The following is a 24,360-nucleotide window of genomic DNA, read 5'->3' as shown; positions in this document are numbered from 1 at the left end:
GTTCTCCTCATTCTGATTTATATACTGAATGAATTGGTTAAGGTTTTGTTCTGTTCCATCCAATATTATAATCACATTGTCAATATACCTAATCCAGAGAATGAGATTTCCTTCGTATGTGTTATTACTCCAAATACACTCATTTTCCCACTGGGCTAGGTACAAGTTGGCATATGATGGTGCAAAATTAGTACCCATTGTTGTACCTCTCTGCTGCATATAGAAATTGTCTCCAAACTAAAAATTGTTATGGGATAATATAAAACTCCATGATAAACTGTATTTGTTATTTTTCAAGATCAGAATCTTCCTCCAAGATTTTTTGCACATTCCTACATCCCTTATCATGAATTATGCTCATGTACAGGGATTTAATGTCACACGTTGCCAATAGATATGTTTCTTGCCAGATAATGTTTTTAAGTATATTTAAAACCTGTGTTGTATCTTTTAGATAATAATAAAGGAAAATCACAATGTACCCAAGCACTTTAATGAAGTACACAGCAGTGATCCATCCGTATTGGGTTTTGTTGGCCTTAAACAAGTCAAAATCCCATGGAGAGGAGGGAATCTCAATGAGAATCTGTTAAGAGATGAAAGGAGGCTTATTTATGAATTAGGAACCTTGACCCCTAAAGGTCTCAATATAGGTTTTGACCTATGTCCATTTCTAAAATAATGCTACACTTTACATCTATTCTTTTATTTGTTTCATTCTGTTGTCCCCTTGTATAATTTATTTTAATAATATGTATTTATATTATTATTTTTTATATCCATACTTTTACATATACTCGCACACCATATTTTAAGCATAAACTTTGCCAGTACATTCCCCATTTCTTTCTTTATTTCTAGAATATCTAATAGCTTTATATTGTGATTAGGTCCTCATCCCTTCTGTATACATTTTGATCTTTATCATATTGTTTTGTGTAATGTTTTGTGTATGTTTTTTTGTTTGTTGTTTTTTATATGTCGTGATTAGATCCTCCTGTATCAGGAGATGAGGATAAGCATAGATATTATGCCGCCATCAAAATGGATATTAGATAACCAGCATGGACGCTAAGTATGTAAGGGCAAAAGTGATGCCCTCCATCAGATCAATACAGAACTTTGTCTACCTCCATCAGGTACAGGCACTTATCTTGACACTAATAAATTATCTACAGGTGAATTTCCATTGCTATTGCCTGTTGCATAGTTTTTTATCTGATCTGATTTCTACACTTGCCTATTTGATCTGGACATTGACTCCCTCTTTTATTTATTATTTTTTTAATTTTCTCTACATATGTAGACACTCGTACTTAAGACGCTCATTTGCGCATTACTGATATATATCTTCAAACAGATATCCATTTTATGTTGTATTGTGTGTATGTTGTCCTATTGATGTTGTGTATATACCTGTATTTGGAAATTGTTTTTTAAAGTGTGTATACACTATTATTCATTTTTATATTGGGAGACATCCCGCTAGTTTTTATTGATTTGATCATTAAATATATTATCAAGTATTTATTGTGTTTATTGTGTTAGTGGTATTTATTATAGCACAGTGCCATTCTTTTTATGGTGAGTGCTGGGAAACCATTTTTTTCTATCATCTAGTGCACTGGTTCTCAAACTCGGTCTTCAGGACCCCAAATAGTGCATGTTTTCCAGGTCTCCTCACAGAATCACAAGTAAAATAATTAGCTCCACCTGTGGACCTTTAAAATGAGTCAGTGAGTAATGAACACACCTGTGCACCTGCTGGGTGACCTAGAATATGTGCACTGTGTGGGGTCCTGAGGACTGAGTTTGAGAACCACTGATCTAGTGTGTACCCGGAATTAGACTCAGTCGCACACATATGTACAATGTCACACTAAATTGATCAGTGTAAGCTATTAATGTAGTTTTGTTGCTTCTATGAGTTGTAATTATGCAAATATGCAAATAAGATGCACATTTTGAGCAAAATATGCTTTTAGCGTGTCTGAGTCACCTTGGACCTGGCGCATAGAGAGGGGCTATTTGGCGCAACTAAAGCTAACTAACTGCTAATAAAGGACACATCAGTAAAGATACACCATAAGTACGCAGCTTGTGAAATACTTAATTCAACAGGAGTGATCACATTGTGATCAATAGGAAAAATACTTTAATGGATGCTCACAGGAATACACAATGAGTTGTGATCCTACATGGTAATAGAAGTACACTATATTTTAGAATAAAATCCCAATAATGTTAATACTAATAATTTATTATGTCAGTATTGCATTCTTTAGACTCCTAGATAAAATAACTGGATTTAGAAATACCTTTTTTAACCACTGTAGGGTAAATTTACTAAAGTGAGAGTTTTTAGAAGTGAGTTTTAGAAGAGATGTTGCCCATAGCTACCTAGCAGATTCTGCTAAACATTTAACTAGCACCTTCTAGAAGATAATAGCTAGAATCTAATTGGTTGCTATGGGCAACATCTCTTCTAAAACTCAATTCTAAAATCTCACTTTAGTAAATTTATCCTATGTATTAAAAATGATATTGAACATATATACAGATGTGTCCAGCTACGTCTTTGCCGATCATGATACAAAAGTGTGCACGCATCGCAGCATATGCTACGGTACGCTATGGCGTGCACTGCAATCCCACCATGCAATCCTATGGAGGCGCGGGTGCGAACGCAAAAATTAATATCTCTCACATAGATATCCAAGTACTACAATAAAAAGTATTCCAACCAGGGTCATTTTTAGAGAGGAGAGGGCCCTAATGCAGACTCAGTGCAAGCCCACTCTAACAGCGCAGTAGATTCTGCCTTGGTGCCAGAATCTGCTGTGCTTGCACGAGTTTCCGGGAAAATGGAGCCCACGCCTTATTCCTGGGAACATTTCTATTGCATATGTGCAAGTCACCAGGAAAATGTCCGCCTCCATTCTCCCTGTGATTTTTGCTGCTCTACAACGCCAGCCTGGGGCTAAAGAGCAGCACTCTGGAGACATGCGGAGAGGTAATTATAACTATACATGGCTGCAGGGTGTGCGGTGTGGGGCCTCCTGGACCCAGGGGCCTGTATGCACAGCACACTCTGCACCCATTATAGATTCAACATTGACTCCAACTCACTAATCTATTTAGTAATTATTCAGCATGATGTCCGTGAAAATGGGCAATAAAGTTCATTAGAAAAATGTGGAAAACAATATAGAAGCTTCTGTCATATTAAACAATAGAGAAAACTCCTGTAGTTTATGCTGCCCTTATCGTGTTAGTCTATAACTGTATGTATAGTACACTTGTTGGTTTAATAGTCTCTGGATCAGCTTTTATTTGTAGAGGCTTCTCCAATGGAGTGTTGAGAGATGTATGCCAAGTCATAGAACTACTTTCTTAATATGGATGCTGTATAGCGTCAAATTATCCATTCATTAGATTTCATTTACGGATAGATGTTTCCCATGTGCCTTGATATTCATTTTGGAGGTGATTCCCAAGTTTCAAAAAGGATTTTTATTATGGCAATAAAATGTAAAACATTAGACTGGTAAAATGTAAACATTAGGCTTGAGTATGTAGCCATCATATCTAGTTTTACTGTTAATTTTTTTTTGTCATCCACAAAGTAAATTAGTGGAACACAATAAAACAGTAGTGGTACTTAATACCATGTGCAATAATAAACACAGTGTATATATATATATATATATGTATATATATATATATATATATATATATACATATACAGGAAACTTATGAAATGCCTGGTATGGCAAACCAACAGACGGCACTGCAGTATAATCATAAATTCTTTACCTCGACGTTTCGAGGCACGAATGCCTCATCCTCAGGAAAATATGCAATACAGAATGATGACAAAAACTTACCTTATATCCCCACCGAGAGAGTGACAGAAAGATTCAGCAGCCGGAGCGGGTGCACGCGACCGTGGAAACTGTTGCGCCTACATGACGTCATCCTTGTGTTCCCCGGCGGTTGTCATAGGAACCATACACGCTACCCCGTTCTCTGGCTGTATGACAGTGTACAAATGTAGATAAACAAAAGAAGAAAAAGATGAATGAAAAAAGATAGCGATAAAGATATGTAAATAAAATCAGAGCATATAGATAAATTCAGAGCATATAATGTGGCATATAAATGCCCAACGATTTTTAAACTAATTAATAATCAGGACAAGAGTACCATATCTAGGGGAAAAACACCAAACACATGACACACATGAAACGTCCACAAACATAAAAACACAGACAAAGGATGAATCATAAACTAAAAGTTTGATTAATCCAAAGAATTCCAAGAAATATGTTAATTTAACCCCTTAGGAGCCACAGTGTCCAACTTGAAAATCCAGGATGCCTCCAATCGTAACAGTTCTTTAAGGCGGTCCCCACCTCTTGTTCTCATAGGGACATGATCAATTATTTTATACCTAAGTGAGGACAATTGATGTTGATAATTTTTGAAATGGACAGCAACAGGTTGGTCCATGGCTTTATTGTTGAGAGCTGCTCTTATTGCTGACCTATGTAAAGCCATTCTCTCCTTGAATTTGTGGGAAGTCATCCCTATATAGCAGAGACCACACGGACAAGTTATCATGTAGATAACAAAAGATGAATTACATGTTAATATATGCTTTATATGAAAAATCCTTCCTGTATGTGGATGTTGAAAAGTAGCTTCCATCTGTAAATAGCTACATGTTACACAAGATGGACAACGGTAACAACCTGGCTCTTTCTCTTTCACTAAATCAGATTTCTGTGGCCTCAAATTGGTAATGTCGGTACGTGCCAACAAATCCCTTAAGTTTCGACCCCACTTATAACAAGTCACGGGTCTACTCTTGTGTAGACCTACAAGATCTTTGTCACTTGTAATGATGGGCCATAGTGCTTTACTAGCTTGAGGGATAATTGCACTACTGGTGTCATACTTGGTGCTCCAAAGAAATACAGATGATTCAGAATTTTCTTGACCCTTCGGTTTGAGTAGGGTGGTTCTATTCATGGCTAATACTTTTGCCTTAGTAGCCATAAGATCTTTATTTTTATAACCCCTCTCCCTAAATTTAGAAATAACTTTATCCAATTCTGTGGGGAGTTGGTTACAGTCACTGGTAATTCGAGCTATACGAAGCATCTGACAGTACGGTAGACCGCGTTTAAAGGGAGGCGGATGATGGCTGTTTGACTTCAATAGTGTGTTTCGATCTGTTGGTTTGTAGAAAACAGACGTAGAGATCTGTTTGTCTTCAATATTAATCATAGAATCCAAGAAGTCAATACTGCTTTTGCTCCACCTAGAGGTAAATTTGACTACAGAATCTGAGTTGTTAATTTGTTGTATAATGTTCTCCAATATAGATGCCTCACCTTTCCACAAAATGAATATATCATCTATGTATCGGATGTATAATTTCTTGTTTCGGGTAATGATGTCTGACTCAGAACAACTGTCTTTCTTGCTGGAACATGAAGACATTTGCATAAGAAGGTGATACCGCTGATCCCATTGCGCATCCTGATTTCTGGATATAATATGCCCTGTCAAACAAAAAGTAGTTACGTGTTAAATCTTTTCTAACAATAGGATGAAGAGATCCTGATTGAACGTAAATTGATCTCCTAAACAGTCCAAAAACTCTCTCATGGCACTCAGCCCCTGACTGTGAGGTATACAAGTGTAGAGATCCTTAACATCCAATGCAAAAAGTGTGTTGTTATCCGTAATGTTGGTCATATTCCCTATTAATGTCAGGAAAGAAGTAGTGTCTTTCAAATACGTGGGCATACTGGTGACAAATGGTTGAATAAGGCCATCCAAGAATATGGAAATTGGTTGGTATAATGATCCCCGGGCGGAAATAATTGGCCGCCCCGGGGGATTTGTCATATTTTTATGGACTTTAGGCACCGTGTAAAGGATTGGCATAATTGGGTGTAGCTGTTGTAAGGCGTCATATGTTTTTTGATCCAACATAGTGTTCTCAAAAGCTGCTTTGAGAATTTGAAACAGCTCAGTCTGAAATTCATCTATAGGATTAGATTGAAGTTTCTCATAAACTTGTGAGTCCCTTAGTTGCCGCATGATGTCATTGCTATAATCCTGCAGATCCTGAAGGACTATGCCCCCTCCCTTGACCGCAGGTCGTATAATAATGCTGTGGTCGTTGCTTAATTGTTTTAAAGCTTGATGTTCCGCACGTGATAAGTTGAAATGACATTTAGTGGAAGCTTTTGTGTATTTGGACATAGACTCATCAAAAAAGCCTAGTAAAGGTTTTTATAGAGGCATTGGTAGATGGTGGGTCAAATTTTGATTTAATTCTTGTTTTATGAAATTCCGAAAAAGGGTCACTGTTAGCTGTAGGAAGTGTGTGTTGAAAAAATTCTTTGAGTCTAAGTTTTCTATTCATTTTATGAAGGTCAATTTGCCACTGAAATTCATCATGTAGATTTGTAGGTATGAAAGAAAGTCCCTTGTTAAGTACCCGCTCTTCGTATTTACCGTGCCTAGTTCTTTTGTCTTTCCATCCATCATGCTGCGGGTGACGGTTCCTAAAGGGGGTCTCTGTGTGGTAAGAGTATCATCCGATTAATTTAAAGTGAAATCACTGTCACTCTGAGAGGAGTAATGCTGATATTTTGATCTATCTTTCCAACTTGTTCTATTTGAAAAACGTCCGGATTGTCGTGCTGGTTCTGTGCCTGAAAGCCACCGGTACACTCTATTATCCTCGTAGTCCTGCTGGACCACTTGCAACTTAGTTTTTTTAAAGAAAGAATATAGACAATAGGTTTGGCACTCTTTCTGTCACTCTCTCGGTGGGGATATAAGGTAAGTTTTCATCATCATTCTGTATTGCATATTTTGCTGAGGACGAGGCATTCGTGCCTCGAAACGTCGAAGTAAAGAATTTATGATTATACTGCAGTGCCGTCTGTTGGTTTGTCATACCAGGCATTTCATAAGTTTCCTGCACATGATTTTCAAAGGGCATGCAGGCAATTAAATTTCTTTACTGGAGAGTGCCGAACCTATTGTCTATATATATATATATATATATATATATATATATATATTGTAATAGAATCGGCTAGGAGGTCCCTCTCCTGGGGTAGATGGACACTGGCAAAGGTGATTCTCTGCCGCGGGGTTAGAAGACGTGGACCCAGGTTGAGGAGGGAACAGGAGGTGAGGGGCCTGGATTAGTGACTTCCTCATCCACCAGTACCGGATATTGGCGAGACCTGAGCAAAGACGCACAGTCTAAGTTACTGGGAGGTGTTCACCTGTGACCCCCTTCAAGCGGGATTAAGGCTTAAGCTGCTCCCAGTAAGCAAGTCACAGCTCTTTGATCAGGTATCTGACACAAATGGGAAAATGGAAGAACACTATCACAGGGAAAGCACAGGAGAAAGATATTGGAGGTTTGTACTGAATTGGTGTATTGAGTACAAACACTTAGTGGTTCCAGTCACAATGCTGACAAAGGAGATTAGCACTAGGAGAAAGTACTTGGATAATGTACTAAGGGCCTGATTCAGACCCACTCGCGAGCGGCTGTCCGCTCGCAAGTGGGTCGATGGTCTGCACTGCGCATGCGCACGACGGAGGGAGCTCCGTCGCGCGCATGCGTGAGACGCGACGAGCGAAGGACTTTCCTTCGCTCGTTGTGTCTGATCAAAGGGGGCGTGCTGTCGATGTTGATTGACAGCACGCCCCCTTTGGTGGGCGTGCCGGGGGCGTGCCTCCCAGATGGGGGCGTTCCCAAGGGAATGCCTACCGTCAGAAGCCGGCCCCACTGACATCACTAGTGATGTCAGTTGGAGTGATGTTGGCTCTGATAGAGCCAAAATCACTCCGGGCCTTGCGGTTGAGAAACTCAACCGCAGGCTTCGGCTCGCAGTGGCCATCGCGACCATCATCCTGCACGCTCATATATGCTGTGGGTGGTGACCCACAGCTATACGAGCGTCCAGGAGGACGCTCCATAATTATGGAGGTGGGCCCTGATTCAGAGTAAGCGCTCTGGTCAGAGCGTCCGGCTTTGAATCAGGGCCTAAGTACACACTCGATGGCCTCACACGCAGAACTGGCAATGTAGAATGACAGGTACTTGGGTGATGTACTAAATACACACACTGTGGCTTCAGACGCAAGCACTGACACAGTAGACTGCTATATGAACTGGTACTAGGATGATGTACTAAGTATGCACACTGGCTTCAGACGCAGCTATATCGTGCTTGAATGGTTTTAATATATAACACTCGAGGACCAAAACTCAGTCAGGATCCGCCTTAACATGTTTTGTAATACACTTCATCAGAGGGTGTGTCTGACAGACGCTGAGAACTCACTATAACGGCGCCAGCAGCCAATCACTGCGCAGAACCACATTAATCATTTAATATGTAAACAATCATCTCATCGCTGCATGTCAAGTAACTTGTCCTTAGCCATTTAGTTGTATCAGCGCCTTCAAGTCTCAGTGAGGTGATCCCATATTATATATTAAGTGTGGGTCAGTTACTTATATTTCCAGGTGGCACAAATTACATAATAGTAAACAACTATTTATACTTGGCAATATATAATAATAACTCAAACTCACTAGCTTTAGATGCGATCCTGACAGACAGCGGTGAAATTCACACTTTGAAAACTCTTTATTATAAGAACATATAAATCGAATTAATCAAGGTACTGTATTTATCACAACTTATTCAACATAGACTTGGCAGCTCTTATCAATAATATATAATTCACATACATTACATTATTATTTTTATTCACAATTATGCTCTTTGGAACACAGCTAGATTTATACACCACTAGGTTTATAACAATGACAAAATAGCAACTCTAAATAGTATCAATTCCAATATCTTAAATGATATCAATAAACATATTACACAACATGCACAGTGTATTACTATACAGTATGTGGCTATTTAGAGGTTACCGACTCTGTATGCAGACGGAGATCCTCATATATTTTCAAGCACGTAATATAGTCAGTTAAAAAAGCTACCCATCTGATCCCTATCTGAAACAGTGATTTAAGAGGTCCCAGAGGAAGTAAGATTGTTACAGATAGGGGTCAGAGGAGACATTAAAGACAATAGATTATATTTAAGCTTATATTTCAGCATATGAGTCCCATATTTTTAGAGAAATTATTAGAGTAGCCAAGTTTCAGTGATGTGTGTACAATGAGCTGTCAGACCCTAGAGGGAGGAGAATAAGGCTTTCCATTCAATGTCATTCCAGGCAGTTGTACCCGGGTGGACAAAGGTATATGTATTTTGTGCTAAGTGTTAGACTCAATAGTGAGGTTTAAAGTTGAGTAAGCCCCTGCCTGCTGCTATTCAGGGCACTATGTTTTTGTTGATACAAGTAAAGGTAATCTAGGGTAGCTTCGGGATAGCTTCGAGATAGCATAAAGCTTAATGCAGCTCCTCCTCATGCAGACAGTAGAGGTGAGAGGTTGAATACTGTGTATCCTGAGTGACAGTACCATGCTCCCGGGCCACATTTTAGAAGTCCACTTGTCCTATTACCCATTATTGAGGTCCCATTTGGGAGAATCGCTATGGATTTGGTTGAACTTCTAATAAAGTCTGCCCATGGTCACAAGTATATTTTGATGGTAATGGATTATGCTACCAGATACCCAGAAGTGATACCATTGCGCAATATGTCAACAAGAAACTAGTATATGTCTTTAGCAGAGTGGGAATATCTAAGGAATCAGGGTACCCCATTCATGTCAAGAAAGATGAAAAAGTTGTGCCACCTTTTTAAGGTTACTCAGCTAAGGACCTCCCTGTATCACCGTCAGACTGATGGTTTAGTGGAGAGGTTTAGCAAAACCTTAAAGAATATGCTAAAGAAAGTGGTGAATAAATCTGGGAAACATTGGGATTATTTGTTACCCTATTTATTGCTGCCAATTATAGAGGGTCTACAACCTTCCACGGTGTTCTTACAATTTGATTTGGTAAATGGGAGACAGCCAAATGAATTTATATTGCAAAAGAAACATGTTCCTTATGAAGACCGTAATTGTTTCTCAGATGCAGAAAAGAGTAACTGCAGTGGTGCTGATAGGCACTGTAATACCCAAGTATGCTCCTTTGGGGACAAAGTGCTTATTTTTGGTTCCTAGAAAGTGGCAAGGACCATTCCAAATCATAAAAAGTGGATGAGGTTAATTAAAAAGTGTACCAACCTTGGAAAAGAAAGCCAGAACAGATTTACTATATAAATCTTATAAAATCTTGGAAGAATAGAGTAGCTCTGTCAGCCATACCAGTGCCTTTTGTAACCTCAGGACCTTTGTGTGCTGAAGTAACAATAGCCAAAACCCTCTTAACTTTTTAACAGCATGACTATTTATAGACTTTCTAGTAAGAAATAGAGATTTGTTTACTGACATACCTGGTTATATAACAGTAATTAAAAATGACAATCACTGAACCAGGGGTTAAGGATAACCTATAGAATGTTAGAACGGCTGTCTAAATAAATAAAAAAAAATGTTCAAAATAGATATAATTGAAGAGTCTCATAGTGAGCTGGCAACTTTCATCATGCTCATTCCGAAACCCAATGGGAGCTTCTTATTTTGCAATGATTTCTGTAAATTGAATAGTGTGTCTAAAGCTAGCTACACACTATAGAATTATTAGGCCGATGTGAAAATAATCAGATGATTAACCTCATTTATTGTATATTGTGTATGATTGATCATTTCAGCATTTCACCGATAAAGTGGTTAGAAAACATCCACAAAGGCATTCTTTCTATTATGCGATCTGTTGGTCAAGACCACAAATATCTCCTTCTATTTCCCAATATCGAGCAGTGTGCAAGCATTCTCGTTAATCTACCCGTATTTCCTATGCTTTTTCCTGATTACCTCATCATTCTTGAGGGCATACATATGCAAATTCATTGTGAAATTTGGCAGGTATTTCATTTAAATTGTATAGTGTGTAGCACAGATATTGGGACTGTGATTTTGCTGAAAATTTTTCCCAATTATTGATTTGATCAAAAAATAGTGTGGCTGGCTACATTTTTATGCCTACCCAATGACTTGTGTGGATGAACTAATTGGAAGGCTGGGAACAGCACAGTACTTAACCACTCTAGATTTAACCAAATGGTACTGACAAGGCTTTGTTCCAATACAAGATGTTGCCATTTGGATTACATGGGGTGCTCACCTCCTTTCAGAGGATGATGGATTACATTCAAAGGCTTCATAGACAATATGCTGCTGATTATCTTGATCAGCTAATGGTCGACAGTGTCCAACCCGATTGCCAGTTTCACTTTCCCAGGGTACAAGCAGTATTGGACTCCATCCGTGAGGCAGGATGGACAGCCAACCCAAAAAAAGTGTTGCTTCAGGATGAAAGTGGTGAAGTATTTTGAAAGATCTTGGATACAACATAGGCAGGGGCTTGATAAAGCCTAAACTTAATAAAATTGAAGCAATACAATTAAAGCCATACAAAATTAGCCACAACATCTAAATACGAAGCAGATGAGAGCTTTCCTAGGAATCAAATGGTATTATAGAAGATGTATACAGAATTTTGCCAAGTCAGTTATGGTTAATTGGAATCCTGAGGCAGAAAAGGCTTTCGAGGCATTGAAGGTAGTGTTGTGCATCCAACCTGTTTTGATTACAACTGACTTTAAAAATAAATTTGTGGTGCAAGCAGATGCATCAGATGTAGAGATAGGTGCTGTCCTGTCTCAAATAGATAAGAGGATGCTCTTCACCCTCTTTATTCTAAGTAGAAATCTGAATATACATGAGAGAAAATATACCACTATTATAAAAGAAGCATTGTTATTAAGTGGAAACACTCAGGTACTATCTTTTGGGGAGGAGAAAATTCAGGTTAATGACTAATCATGCTTCATTGAAATGGATATCTGAGAATATATAGAGCAATGGGAGGACAACAAGATAGGCCAGGAAGACAACCTGCTTTATCCCGTATTTTTTGTTTAGAGGTTACAGGTTTTCACACAGGTCGAAACAGGAGGTGGGGGGATATGTGATAAAAACAGTGAGGAAGTTGTAAAATGGAGATGTTATGTCCCAGGTTCCTAGTTTCTGTGTGGTTAGCTTATTAGCAGCCTTGATTGCCAGACCACCTGTGAGAGTCTGATAAAGGTTGTTTCAGTGTAACTAATATGTTTCACATTACTTGGGGAGCAGGATGGAGGCCTTCAGAGAGACACTGTGACTTCTTAATGTAAGTGCTGTGCTTATGTGCTGTTTTGTTTTGCAAGTTGGACACTAGGTCGTTCCCCTTGTTAGAGAGGGAGAACCATTATGTTCAGTGAGAACCAGACAGGCTAAGAATTGTTTATGATTTGTTTATTTTATATGTAATTTTTTAAATGTTTCTTTGTATATTCCTTCCATGGTGTAGGTGACCACTAAGAACGGATTTTTTGAAATATAACTCCTAATGGGGTGAAATGGGTTTCCTCTCCCTGTACCCTGGGTTTCCTCACCCTGCCTGAATGTCTCATTGTGGCTGTAGCATTCACTGTCATCCCAAGTGCTACCAAACATCATTGGCAGTTGGTGTGGCTCCCCTATTTTAATAGTGAGGGAAGGGAATGTTTTACTACAACAGTGATAGAGGAAAATATGTTACTACACAGGTGAGGGAGGGGAATGTCAAATGTACCATATTACTATGGGGCGAATGAAGGGAATGTGTTACAAAATGGGTGATGGAGGGGAATGTGTTATTACAGATGTGAGCTGGGGTAATGTATTACTACAAAGGTGAGGGAGGGGAATGTGTTACAACAGTGGTGAGCGAAGGTATTGTCTTACTATAGCAGTGAGGCAGGGGAAGCATTACTATAGAGGTGAAGGATTAATGTGTAACTAGAGTGGAGAGATGGAAATGGAAACAGTGAAACTGGGCACATCAACTAGTCCAGTGGTTTCCAAATTACAGAGGTGAGGGAGGGGAAAGTTTTACTCCAGAGGTGAGGGAGGGGAATAACTTACTGTAGGGGGTAAATTTACTAAGAATCGTGTCTGGTCGAGATTGCATTCTCAGATGTGTTTGTCCAGTTTTTAAAACTCGCAAATTTACTAAAGGCAAACTTGACTGAGAAATCATGAAACTCTCTGCAAAATACGGGTGAAAACACAAATAGGAATAAATACACCATCGGCCCAACTTGCAGGTACTTTCCATAGACAGGAAAACAATACAGGAATTTACCAAGAATCGTGATTATAATCACAGGTGTAAGTTAAGCAAACTCGGTCCAAAATTGAAGTTTCAATAAACTACCTCCTGAGCAGTGTCTTTAGCAGAATCTTGCACAGATCAGTATGGCTGCAATTAACCCACCCATAAAAGGGTTAAATTGAAAAAAACAATGGCGTGAGGAATGCCCCCAAAAGCAGAACCATTCCGGACTCTGTGAGCCAGTCCTGGATCAAAAAATATGGGTGAAAAAATATGTATGGTTCCCCCGTTTTTAATGAACCAGCACTGGGCTTTGTGAGTCGGTCCTGGTTTAAACATACAGGGAAAAATGGTGTGGCTTTTTTTAATGGAAAAACTGGGATGTTACTGGACAAGGGGACCTGACACTGGGGACAAGGTGAGTATAGCGTGTGTGTTTGTATGTAATAAACTTTTACTGTCTACAGTGTTTGTATTGTGGTTATTTTAATATTTGTTTTTGCAGTGGGGGTACCTGTGCAAGTTCTACAAGTGCCAAAGGGCAGGCACGCTGGGACCTGTAGTGCCACTATATAAAACAATATTACTCTATTAGTATTATGGCTATTACCCCTTCAACCACCTCCCATGGGTGCAGGGAAGAGCCCCAGGCTTCAGTCCTGGACTGGGGTGCTTAGGAGAGGGAGGACCCCAATATATGGGGCCCCTTTCCCCTGGGATCCCAGGCCTGGGCTGACTAGTTTGGAGTGTTAATGTTTTGGCCGGGGGCCCCGGTGAAAGAGGCCCCTGACTGTGGCATTACACTTCAGCTAGTGAAGCCAGGTGCTAGTTTTAAATACAGGGAAACCCATGCCATTTTTCCCCCCGTATTTTTGAACCAGGACTGGCTCACTGGTTATGCTTTTGGAAGGGAACCCCACACCATTTTATTCTGATTTTTTTTTACACTCTAAACACATGCAGCATGCACCTTTCTCACTGATATGTGCAGACTGCATGCTCAGGAGTGTTTGGCTGCTGTCAGACACAGGTAACATGGGGAGAAACATGAACACATACATCAATTGAAAAACACAATTCATCAAAACACGATTCTTGGTAACTTTGAGTGTTTCAGCTGTCAAAAGTCTACCGTGTTTCAGTGATGCTGTGAGTGTTTAAACTCAGCCAATCTCAGACCAGACAAGAGGTGAGGGAGTGGAATGTGTTAGTACACAGGTGAGGGAAGGTAATGTCTTACTAAGCAGTAATGCATTACTATAGAGGTGAAGGATTGTGTTATTGGAGTGGTGAGATGGAAATGGAAACAGTAAATATCTAAGGTCTACCCGAGTGAAAACCGGGTACATCAGGGGATCGATTTTACTAGTCCTGGTAGTGATGATATGGCCCCCACAGAGCTCTGATCGCAACATCGTCGGGTCTGAAGAGACAGAAGGATTTGAGCAAGCCTACATCCACAGCTGATATGTGGTTAGTTCTCCAAGATGTTTGAAACAACCTCCCTGCCAAGATCACAAACTGTGTGCAAATGTACCTACAAGAATTGATGCTGTTTTGAAGGCGTGGTCACACTAAATATTGATTTGATTTAGATTTCTCTTCTGTTCATTTACTTTGCATTTTGTTAATAAAAATAAACTATTAACACTTCTATTTTTAAAAAGCATTCTTCACACCTGCCTAAAACTTTTGCACAGTATTGTGTGTGTGTGTATATATACAGCGGGTAAAATAAGTATTGAACACATCAACATATTTCTCAGTAGATATATTTTTAATGGGGCTATTGTAATGACATTTTCACCAAATGTCAGCAACAACACATGCAATCCACACATGCATAGAAATCAAACCATAGATGTATATAAATTTAGTTGTGTAATAATGTGAAATGACACAGGAAAAAAGTATTGAACACGCTTACTGTAATACTTCGTGCAAAAGCCTTTGTTGGTAATGACAGCTTCAAGATGCCTTCTGTATGGAGAAACTAGTCGCATACATTGCTCAGGTGTGATTTTGGCCCATTCTTCCACACAAACAGTCTTCAAATCTTGAAGGTTCCGTGGGCCTCTTCTATGAACTCTGGCCCTGATTCAGAGCCGGACACTCGGACAGAGCACTCGCTCTGAATCAGGGCCGTCCCTCCTCCTTTTTGGAGCGGCCTCCTGGCCACTCGCATAGCTGTGGGTGACCACCCACAGCTATAGCGAGCGGCCAAAATGATGGTCACGATGGTCAAGACCATCGCGACCATCGGGCTTGCGACGAGACCCTGCGGTAGGGTCTCGCTGCTGCAAGCCCTGGTGTGCTTTTGGCTCTATCAGAGCCAAAAGCACTCCCACTGACATCACTAGTGATGTCAGTGGGGCCGGCCCCAGACGGTAGGCGTTCCCATAGGAACGCCTCCGTCTGGGCAGCCACGCCCCCGGCACACCCACCAAAGGGGGCATGCTGTCAATCACCATCGACAGCACGCCCCCTTTGGTGCGCGACCCATAATGGCGGCTTGGCCGTCGTTATTCGGGTCTCACGTATGCGCACGACGGAGCCGCCTCCGTCATGCGCATGCGCACTTGGGCAACATCGACCCGCTTGCGAGCGCTCAGCCTGAATAAGGCGCTCTGATCTTTAGTTCTTGCCATAGATTTTCAATTGGATTCAAGTCAGGTGATTGTCTGGGCCATTCTAGCAGCTTTATTTTCTTTCTCTGAAACCAATTGAGAGTGTCCTTGGCTGTGTGTTTGGGATCATTGTCTTGCTGAATTGTCTACCCTCGTTTCATCTTCAGCATCCTGGGAGATGGCAGCAGATTTTTCTCTGTACATTTTTCCATTCGTCCATCCTTCAATAATATGAAGTATGCCAGTACCATATGCTGAAAAACAGCCACACACCATGATGTTCCCACCTCCAAACTTCACTGTTGATATGGTGTTTTTGGGGTGATGTGCAGTGCCATTTCTCCTTCAAACATGTTGTGTATTATGGCATCCAAAGAGTTACATTTTGGTCTCCCCTGACCAGACTATATTCTCGCAGTATTTCACAGACTTGTCCAAATGTTGTGCAGCAAACTTTAAAACAAGCTTCAACATGCTTTTTCTTCAGCAGTGGAGTCTTGCAAGGTGAGCGTGTATACAGGCCATGGCGGTTTAGTGCATTACTTATTGTTTTCTTTGAAACAATTGTACCTGCTAATTCCAGGTCTTTCTGAAGCCCTCCACAAGTGGTCCTTGGCTCTTGGACAACTCTTCTGATAATTCTTTTCACTCCACTATCAGAAATCTTGCGAGGAGCACCTGGTCGTGGTGAAATGATGTTCTTTCCACTTCCATAGTATGGCCCCAACAGTGCTCACTGGAATATTCAGAAGTTTAGAAATCCTTCTGTAACCAATGCCGTCAGTATGTTTTGCAACAATAAAGTTGCAAAGGTCTTGAGAGAGCTCTTTGCTTTTACCCATCATGAGATGTTTCTTGTGTGACACCTTGGTAATGAGACACCTTTTTATAGGCCAACAGTTGGGACTGAACCATCTTCTATTAATTTGCACTGACAGGGGACAGGATTGCTTTCTAATTACTGATAGATTTCAGCTAGTGTCTTGGCTTTCATGCCTTTTTGCACCTCCCTTTCTTCATGTTCAATACTTTTTACTTGTATATTTAACATTATTGCACATAACCTAATTTATGGACATCTATGGTTTGATTTCTTTAGGTTTGGCATGGGTTTTTGCTGACATTTGGTGAATATTTCATTACAATAGCCCCATTACTAATATATTTACTGAGAAAAATGTTGTTGTGCTCAATACTTATTTTACTCGCAGTATATGACTACAGAAATATAAAAAGTGATCTAAATGTGCTGTCACCTAGCAGCTGGTAAGAGGTTGTCAGCCTCATTAGGTATAACTGTATAAATATCTAAGGAACCAGCTCTTAATTGCAATAAAATACTTTATAATTACTCACTGAGAAATGGATGTATAAAAATACCAATTCACATTTATTACAATAAAATGAAAATATTTCATAATAGCATAAAAGGATCTCAATATATGGTTTTGTAATATCATATTCACTGCTAGATAGACTCCTGAATAGTAATAGCTATGGTTAGGAGTTGCTCTCAAAAGTCTCTCAAAGTCCATGGACAGCAAGGACAGTATTTACCAAGTGGTCTAGAGTTGATAGGCAGTCTTTTTAGTGAAGAACCGTAAGTTTTAGTGCTGTGTTGGCAATCCACTTGTAGCTGTATCATTAGTTCCAGGCAGAGAAATAATGTCCAAAGTACATGGATAAAAGTATCCACACGATTCAGGAATCACATACAATTTTCAGGCAGCGATGGTGTTAGATTAACGGCTTAATGCGTTTTGCTGGATAAATGACATCCAGCTTCATCAGAAGCATGTTTCAAATATCCCATTGTGGCTCCTTATATTCCCATTTGATTGGGGAAATGACAATCACCTGTACATACATCACAAGTGCTAATGAAACAATCATCTGTTTCTCTTATAAAAATCACTATTAGTGTGAAGGCAATCTTACCCCATCTTATTAACCGGTTAAAAAAGTACAAGAATAACAAAAGCATACCTTTCTATATGTGTAAATAACCAGAGTTGTGCATTCTCCCGATCACGTGACCGTCCATCGGTCACATGATGGTGAGCACCCAAACCTGAGCCATAATTGTGTGTTTACAATATTGCTGGGTATCCACTGTATCTCCTGCTGTATGTTATAGCACCACATTCTTCCAGACATGTGGCCAACTTGTCCTAGGTGAACATTCATATCATGAGTGCTACCTAGCTACAGCCCGATACTCGATTCTGTTTATGGGGTAGGGTATATTATCGGGTTCGCCAGATCCACACATTCTCCCAGATATTTATGCATATATATGACCAACATATATCTTAATCGAAAGCATATATTATATATTTGGGTTGTATTTCAATAATTATTTGAATGTGTAGTGTTTTAGTTTTTGTTGTATGACTATATTATCCATTGTATTCATTTCTCACTTCCTGTTCATCAATAAATACAGCATAGCCTTCCTTAGCTAACACTGTTTATTACTGTAATAGTTTATGGCATAGTTTTTATGCAGTTATAAAAGATGTGAAAATATTTCTGTCTAATCACTTTTCCTTTTAAGAATCTACATGGAGCACACAACATATAATGGACAATTTTTGGCAAGGAATCGGTCATTTATGAAGTGTAGTGCAAGACTGCATGACTGTGATCTTTTGTTCACATAAATACTCTAGAAATAGGATTTTACTATCCATTTCTGTATCTGTCCGGTACTAGAGACATTGTCAAACATGTGGGGGCATGGTCACACCTACCTCAGGGCCCTCTACAGAAGCTGTGTGCCATCTAAGGGGTCATTGTCACACTATTATGGGGATGTGGCTGCGTCTACATGACAGATACATCCCATTCCTTTCTTGGCACATGGTTAAAGTGACACTATGTAGGAATTTTCTGGAAGGTCCTTAACATTTACCATGCAGAGTACAAAAAGTTTTGTATTGCTTGTTAAGGATAGCCATTGAATGGTTAACCACTGATGGTGCCATCAATATCAATGACAGGAAACAACTGAAAATCATAGAAGAAAAACCATTGATGGGTATCACTAATGTGATGGTGGGTAGCCAATCAGAGAAGGATGGCAGTGTTTTGATATATGTGACAAGAGCGTGGTGCTAATAACCAAGTGACTAAAAAAGCAAACACAGGAATGTCACCTTTGACTCTCCAACATCAATGATTCAGAAACATTAATAACCTATTGCTTGGTTTTGAGAGGGGAATTTTGTGTCGCTGTGCTCTATGCTGGTTCAGTATGAATTGTATGCAATTATACATTTAAAAAAAAAACACAATAAAAGAAAACAGAGAAGCATACATGTGTAATTTTGATACATAGAATGGAAGTTACTTTTCAATTTATTGGCCCATCACAGATCCATGTAAGGGAGGGGTTATTAAGCCACCAGCTGTGAGGCCTTGAGATTTTGCTTCTACAGGGGAACACACAGAAAGAGGTATAGCTGCAATACTCCGACAGGTGGTAGCCACGGAATACCCTGATATGTATGCACAAATGCTAGCTGAGTACACAAAGTGTGGGATTTTGTTAACATGCCACAAGGTACATGGATACGTTTGCACTATTTGTACAGCATGTAGTGTGCAATAAGGTATTGGTACTGGTTTAACAGTGTGTAGCATGCAATAAGACACACTGATGTGTTGGCACTGTTTGTGCAGTGCATAGCATACAATAAGGTTGTTAAGTGTTCGTACTGTTTGAACAGCTAGTAGCATGCAATAGGGTATACGGAGATGTTGGAACTGTTTGCACAGTGTGTAGATACATATGTGCTAGCACTGTGGGAACAGCGCTTAGCGTGTAATGAGAAAGACAGATGTTTTGGCACTGTGGGAAAAGCACGTAATGTTATATGAGAGGAACATATGTGTTGGCACTGTGGGGAAGGTGCATAGAGAGCAATGAGATACACAGAGTTTATTGCAATAACCCTGGAGCTCAAAACAGACAGCAAGTGCATCAGAGTTCACACACCCACACAGATTATACATGCAAACAGGTGTAATTGGTGCAAACAAATACCCTGTCACAGAGTCTAAGACCCCCATCGGACTTCACCAGGAATCCCAGCGAGAGGATATAGTATAGTTCTGGAGCAGGAGCACCTATGTAGAACACGATTGATACTCAGGCACTGGAAGAGTGCACTGAACAGGTTCTTATAGTCATTGGCTCATGGGTGATTCCTTCTATGAGTCATCAGTGCTGGAGGTTATTGGTAACACCTGAGAGAGGTGTTATGTTATCTTTAGCTTGAGGCTGAGCCCAGCTGGGTTCTGTTAATGATTCTAATTGGGAAGGCCAGCAATCAGTGGCCTGCTGAGTGTTAAAGGCAGGCCTGTGGTATCCATGACTGCTAGTACTGATATTAGCTACGTCAAGTTGTCTCTGCTCAGGTGATCCTGCACTACATAATAATAGTCCCACTTTGGGTGATATATTCATGTGTTTGGAAATTGAAAGCCAACTCATCTGTAAAGGATGTAGCCAAAATGTTATTATATACATTTTCTACATTCATAATGTCGACGTCACCATATCGTCATGTTGGCATGTTCACAATGTTGACATGTGAAATGTTGACATGTGAAATACCAACATTCTGCAATCTAGGGTTAGGGTTAGGCTGCGAGAGGGGAGGGTTAGGGTTAGGCACTAGAGGGAGGGTTTGGGTACACGAAGGTTAGCAATACTCACTGCTAGAAGTGCTGCTGGATGTGCCGGAAGTCCTCATCAGGTGACTGCTGGACCCAGAAGACATCATTGTGCTGTCAAACCCATCATACCAGGTAAGTCACAGCTAGATCACCAGGGATGTTTTGTCGATATTGTAATCATGTCAACATTTCCATTGCAAGCATGTCGACATTCACATGTTGACATTATGAGAATGTCAACATAATGAATGTCGACAAAGTATACCACATGGCACAAGATTCTCCAATATGGCACTACAAGGATCAGCATTCCCACCAGCTACTGATCCCATACATGCCTCTCAGAACTGTGATACACAGTATGGAAGTAATTGGTCCATCATAGGTGTGTGTAAGGGAGTTGTTAATCTCAATAAGAAAAGACATGCATCCTACATAAAAATAAACTACAGAGGACTCGGTTACAGCATTTGCAAATTAATGATACGCCACCAGCCAAGTCAAGGCGTCTCTGCTCAGGTGGTCCTATACTGCATAATAATAGTCCCAGGTTAAACAAGGAACATATTTTTGCATGTGCACTTTGGGCAGATGCTCCCATGTGTATAATAATATAGTGTAATTATAGTGCATATGCTCTTCATAAATGACCTATCAATGTATCACACTATCAAAAAACACTAAAGCCTAAACTCTATATTTTTCATAACTTCTGAAGTTTTGGTACCAGATACAACATGCCTGTTTATTTATTCTATTGCTGTGATATTGTTTGTCTCAATTTTCTTCTTTTGTAATGTACAATAGAAGTTGTTTGACCATCCTCTGTGATATCATTATTACTGTAGCTCATATTTACACGTACTAATTTTCTTTTTTATGTCTACTTGTGTCCTGATCCAGATTCAAGCCTCGCGTTCTGGACCTGAATGTGTCAGTACCTAAATCCATTGTTTCATAAAATTTCATGTGTTGTAATAGTCTGTGCTAGTCTTGCTTATATTTCATGTGTGGCATGTAGTATCTTCCTTGTAGATGTTTTTGTCATGCAGTCTTTTAGTTCTCATACAGTCCTTAGTTATAGATTATGCATGTCCATACATATAAATATTATGCTTTTTCCATACACTGACCAATGTTACATTGTTTGCTAAGGCAAACTCTTCAGACAATTATTTCCCTAGCTATATTCTGTTTCCATTTCCTAATTTTCCAACTTTAAACAACAATTGCAGTGAATGGAAAAAATATGCCAATTTTGGATATTGTTAGTAAAAATAGTGATTTTCTGGGCAATCTCCTATTAAATGTCCATGTTATGGAGGTGGGCATTTCAGCATTAAAATATATAGAAAAACTTAATTTGTTAAATAATTAATAGTACACTTGCTCATTCTAGCAGGTAAAACTCTTAGGGGCAATGCAGAATTGGATGCAAGTCAGCCATAATTGCTCCCGCACTGCGTAAATGGAACTACAGTAAAAGCGTATATATTTGCCCATATGTATCTCAGAGGCCGGACCACCCCTATCCATATGCTTGCTTTCATAGCAGTCATCATTATCAGTGCACACTTGCACAGCCCTATCCCTGATGCAATAAATGAGTATATGCGTATATACACAACTCTGCATAGCCTGCGTCCATCAACACTCCCTCTGTGAATTTAAACTACATTAGCCCTGTTAAAAAAACTTAAAAAAATAAAAGGTCCAAGCGCTCTACCTTAAAAAGGTACACCACAACCCAGATTAACAGGTGAGAATAAATATATATAGTTTCAAAAAAGAATGTAAAATGTCTATTATATAGTCACGTTTTCCAGAGGACAGAATTTCCTCCGTATAGTAATGTCACCGATACTTCAATATGATCCAAAAAGTCATATAATAATAATAATAATCCAATCTTGAATCCTCCAATAAAGGTAGCTTTCAACACTATGTGTCCCTTAATGTTCGATTGTCCCGCGTAAAGACGTCAAGGGGAACACATACATAGTGTAAAACAGTAAATCATTTATTCATATAAACACATAATAAGTGGCTGCGTACCATATGAGTCCTTTTTTGGAAAAGGTACAAATCAATACATATAAGGGAAATTTCCATTAGCTCCCCCTACTGAGCTGTACCTTCTCTCATGCAGGATCAAACTGTTGCTGCCACCAAACACTCCACCAATGCGCTTCAACCTAAATTTGGACATTTTCAAGGTGTGTGTGTGTCAGACCAGGATCAGGTCTTTATAGGGATTCAAGTCTCTACCCACTTCCTGTCTCATGTGGGCTGATATAAGTGATAAATATAAAAATCAGCTTCTAAACATCGAAAGTGCTTATATACGAGCTCACCGATACAAAGGTACACTGTACCCCCAGGTACAATGGTATATAAAATGCTCTAGCCCCCTGTATAAGTAGTAATCACCGCCGTGCGTTCCACTGCGTGCAATGCACGGCGTCACTTCCTTTTACTAGAGGCCGCTTCTTTTTTCATGCCTACCAAGTACTGTAATGCACAATGCCGACTACGTGACCCCTGGGCATGACTTTGTCCAGTACTTGGTACGCATGAAGAAAAAAGCAGCCTCTAGTGGTGGTGATTAATACTTATACAGGGGGCTAGAGCGTTTTTTATACCATGGCAGCTTGGGGTACAGTGTACCTATTTAGCGGTGAGCTCATATATAAACACTTTGGATGTATAGAAGCTGATTTTTATATTTATCACTTATATCCGCCCACATGAGACAGGAAGTGGGTAGAGACTTGAATCCCTATAAAGACCTGATCCTGGTCTATCGCACACACCTTGAAAATGACCAAATATAGGTTGAAACACGTTGGTGGAGTGTTTGGTGGCAGCAACAGTTTGATCCTGCATGAGAGATGAAAATTTCCCTTATATGTAGTGATTTGTACCTTTTTCAAAAAAGGACTCATATGGTACGCAACCACTTATTATGTGTGTTTTTATGTAATAAATGATTTACTGTTTTACACTATGTATGTTTTCTCCTTATGTTTTTTATGACATCTTTACAAGTGACAATCAAACATTAAGGGACACATAGTGTTGAAAGTTGCCTTTATTGGAGGTTTCAAGATTGAATTATTATTATATGACTTTTTGGATTATATTGAAGTATATGTGACATTACTATATGGAGGAAATTCTCTTCCTCTAAAAAATTTAACTATATAATAGACATTTTACATTCTTTTTTGAAACTATATATATTTATTCTCACCTGTTAATCTGGGTTGTGGTGTACCTTTTTAAGGTAGAGCGCTTGGACCTTTTATTGTTTGAAGCATTTATATTCTGTGATCCGGTGTTTATCACTTAGGTATTAAGCAGCCTTCCTTCAGCGTGAGTGCGCAAGTTTTTCATTTATATTTTTGAGACATTACTATTAGGCCTGTTACGTCTTCTCGGTTGCAAGTGAAGATGCACATGAGATGTGCCCGACTCCGTAGCGCCCATCGCTGCTTACGCTTGGTTCCAGAGCATGCACAGTGTGAAAACATGCAAATACTTAAGTTCAACTATGCATTAGCCCCTAATCGTCATTACTATGTGACTCTGACCAGACTGCTTTTCAATTGCTTTTAAATTGATCTTAATGTGTTTTTGTTAAGTTTATGCCTGCGTAGGCAGTACAGTTCTGCAGTACAGGGTCTACAAAAATACCAGTCAATTAATAGCACAGTATTCTACAGCAATTTCAAGGGAAATAGTTTGGACTGGAGACAAACAGATATTTTTCA

General features: G+C 39.5%; 1 protein-coding gene across 2 annotated transcripts in view; it reads left to right on the top strand.

Moving 5' to 3' along the window:
* The window catches only part of ADCY1 (adenylate cyclase 1), a 480,535-nt gene that overhangs the window by 281,492 nt on the left and 174,683 nt on the right, over positions 1-24,360 (top strand). Inside the window, exon 6 of one of the 2 annotated variants that reach the window (XM_088445656.1) lies at positions 21,491-21,520. The exons of the other annotated variant lie outside the window; for it this stretch is intronic. Within the exon in view, the coding sequence (XP_088301782.1) occupies positions 21,491-21,520 (30 nt within the window). The remainder of the gene's footprint in view (positions 1-21,490; positions 21,521-24,360) is intronic. 2 annotated transcript variants of the gene reach the window in all.

Source organism: Taudactylus pleione, unplaced genomic scaffold (assembly GCF_031769625.1).
Source record: "Taudactylus pleione unplaced genomic scaffold, aTauple2 ptg000386l, whole genome shotgun sequence".
NCBI classification, from domain to species: Eukaryota; Metazoa; Chordata; class Amphibia; order Anura; family Myobatrachidae; genus Taudactylus; species Taudactylus pleione.
The sequence above is the reverse complement of the archived record's forward strand: the minus strand, read 5'-3'. Positions and strand labels throughout refer to the sequence as shown.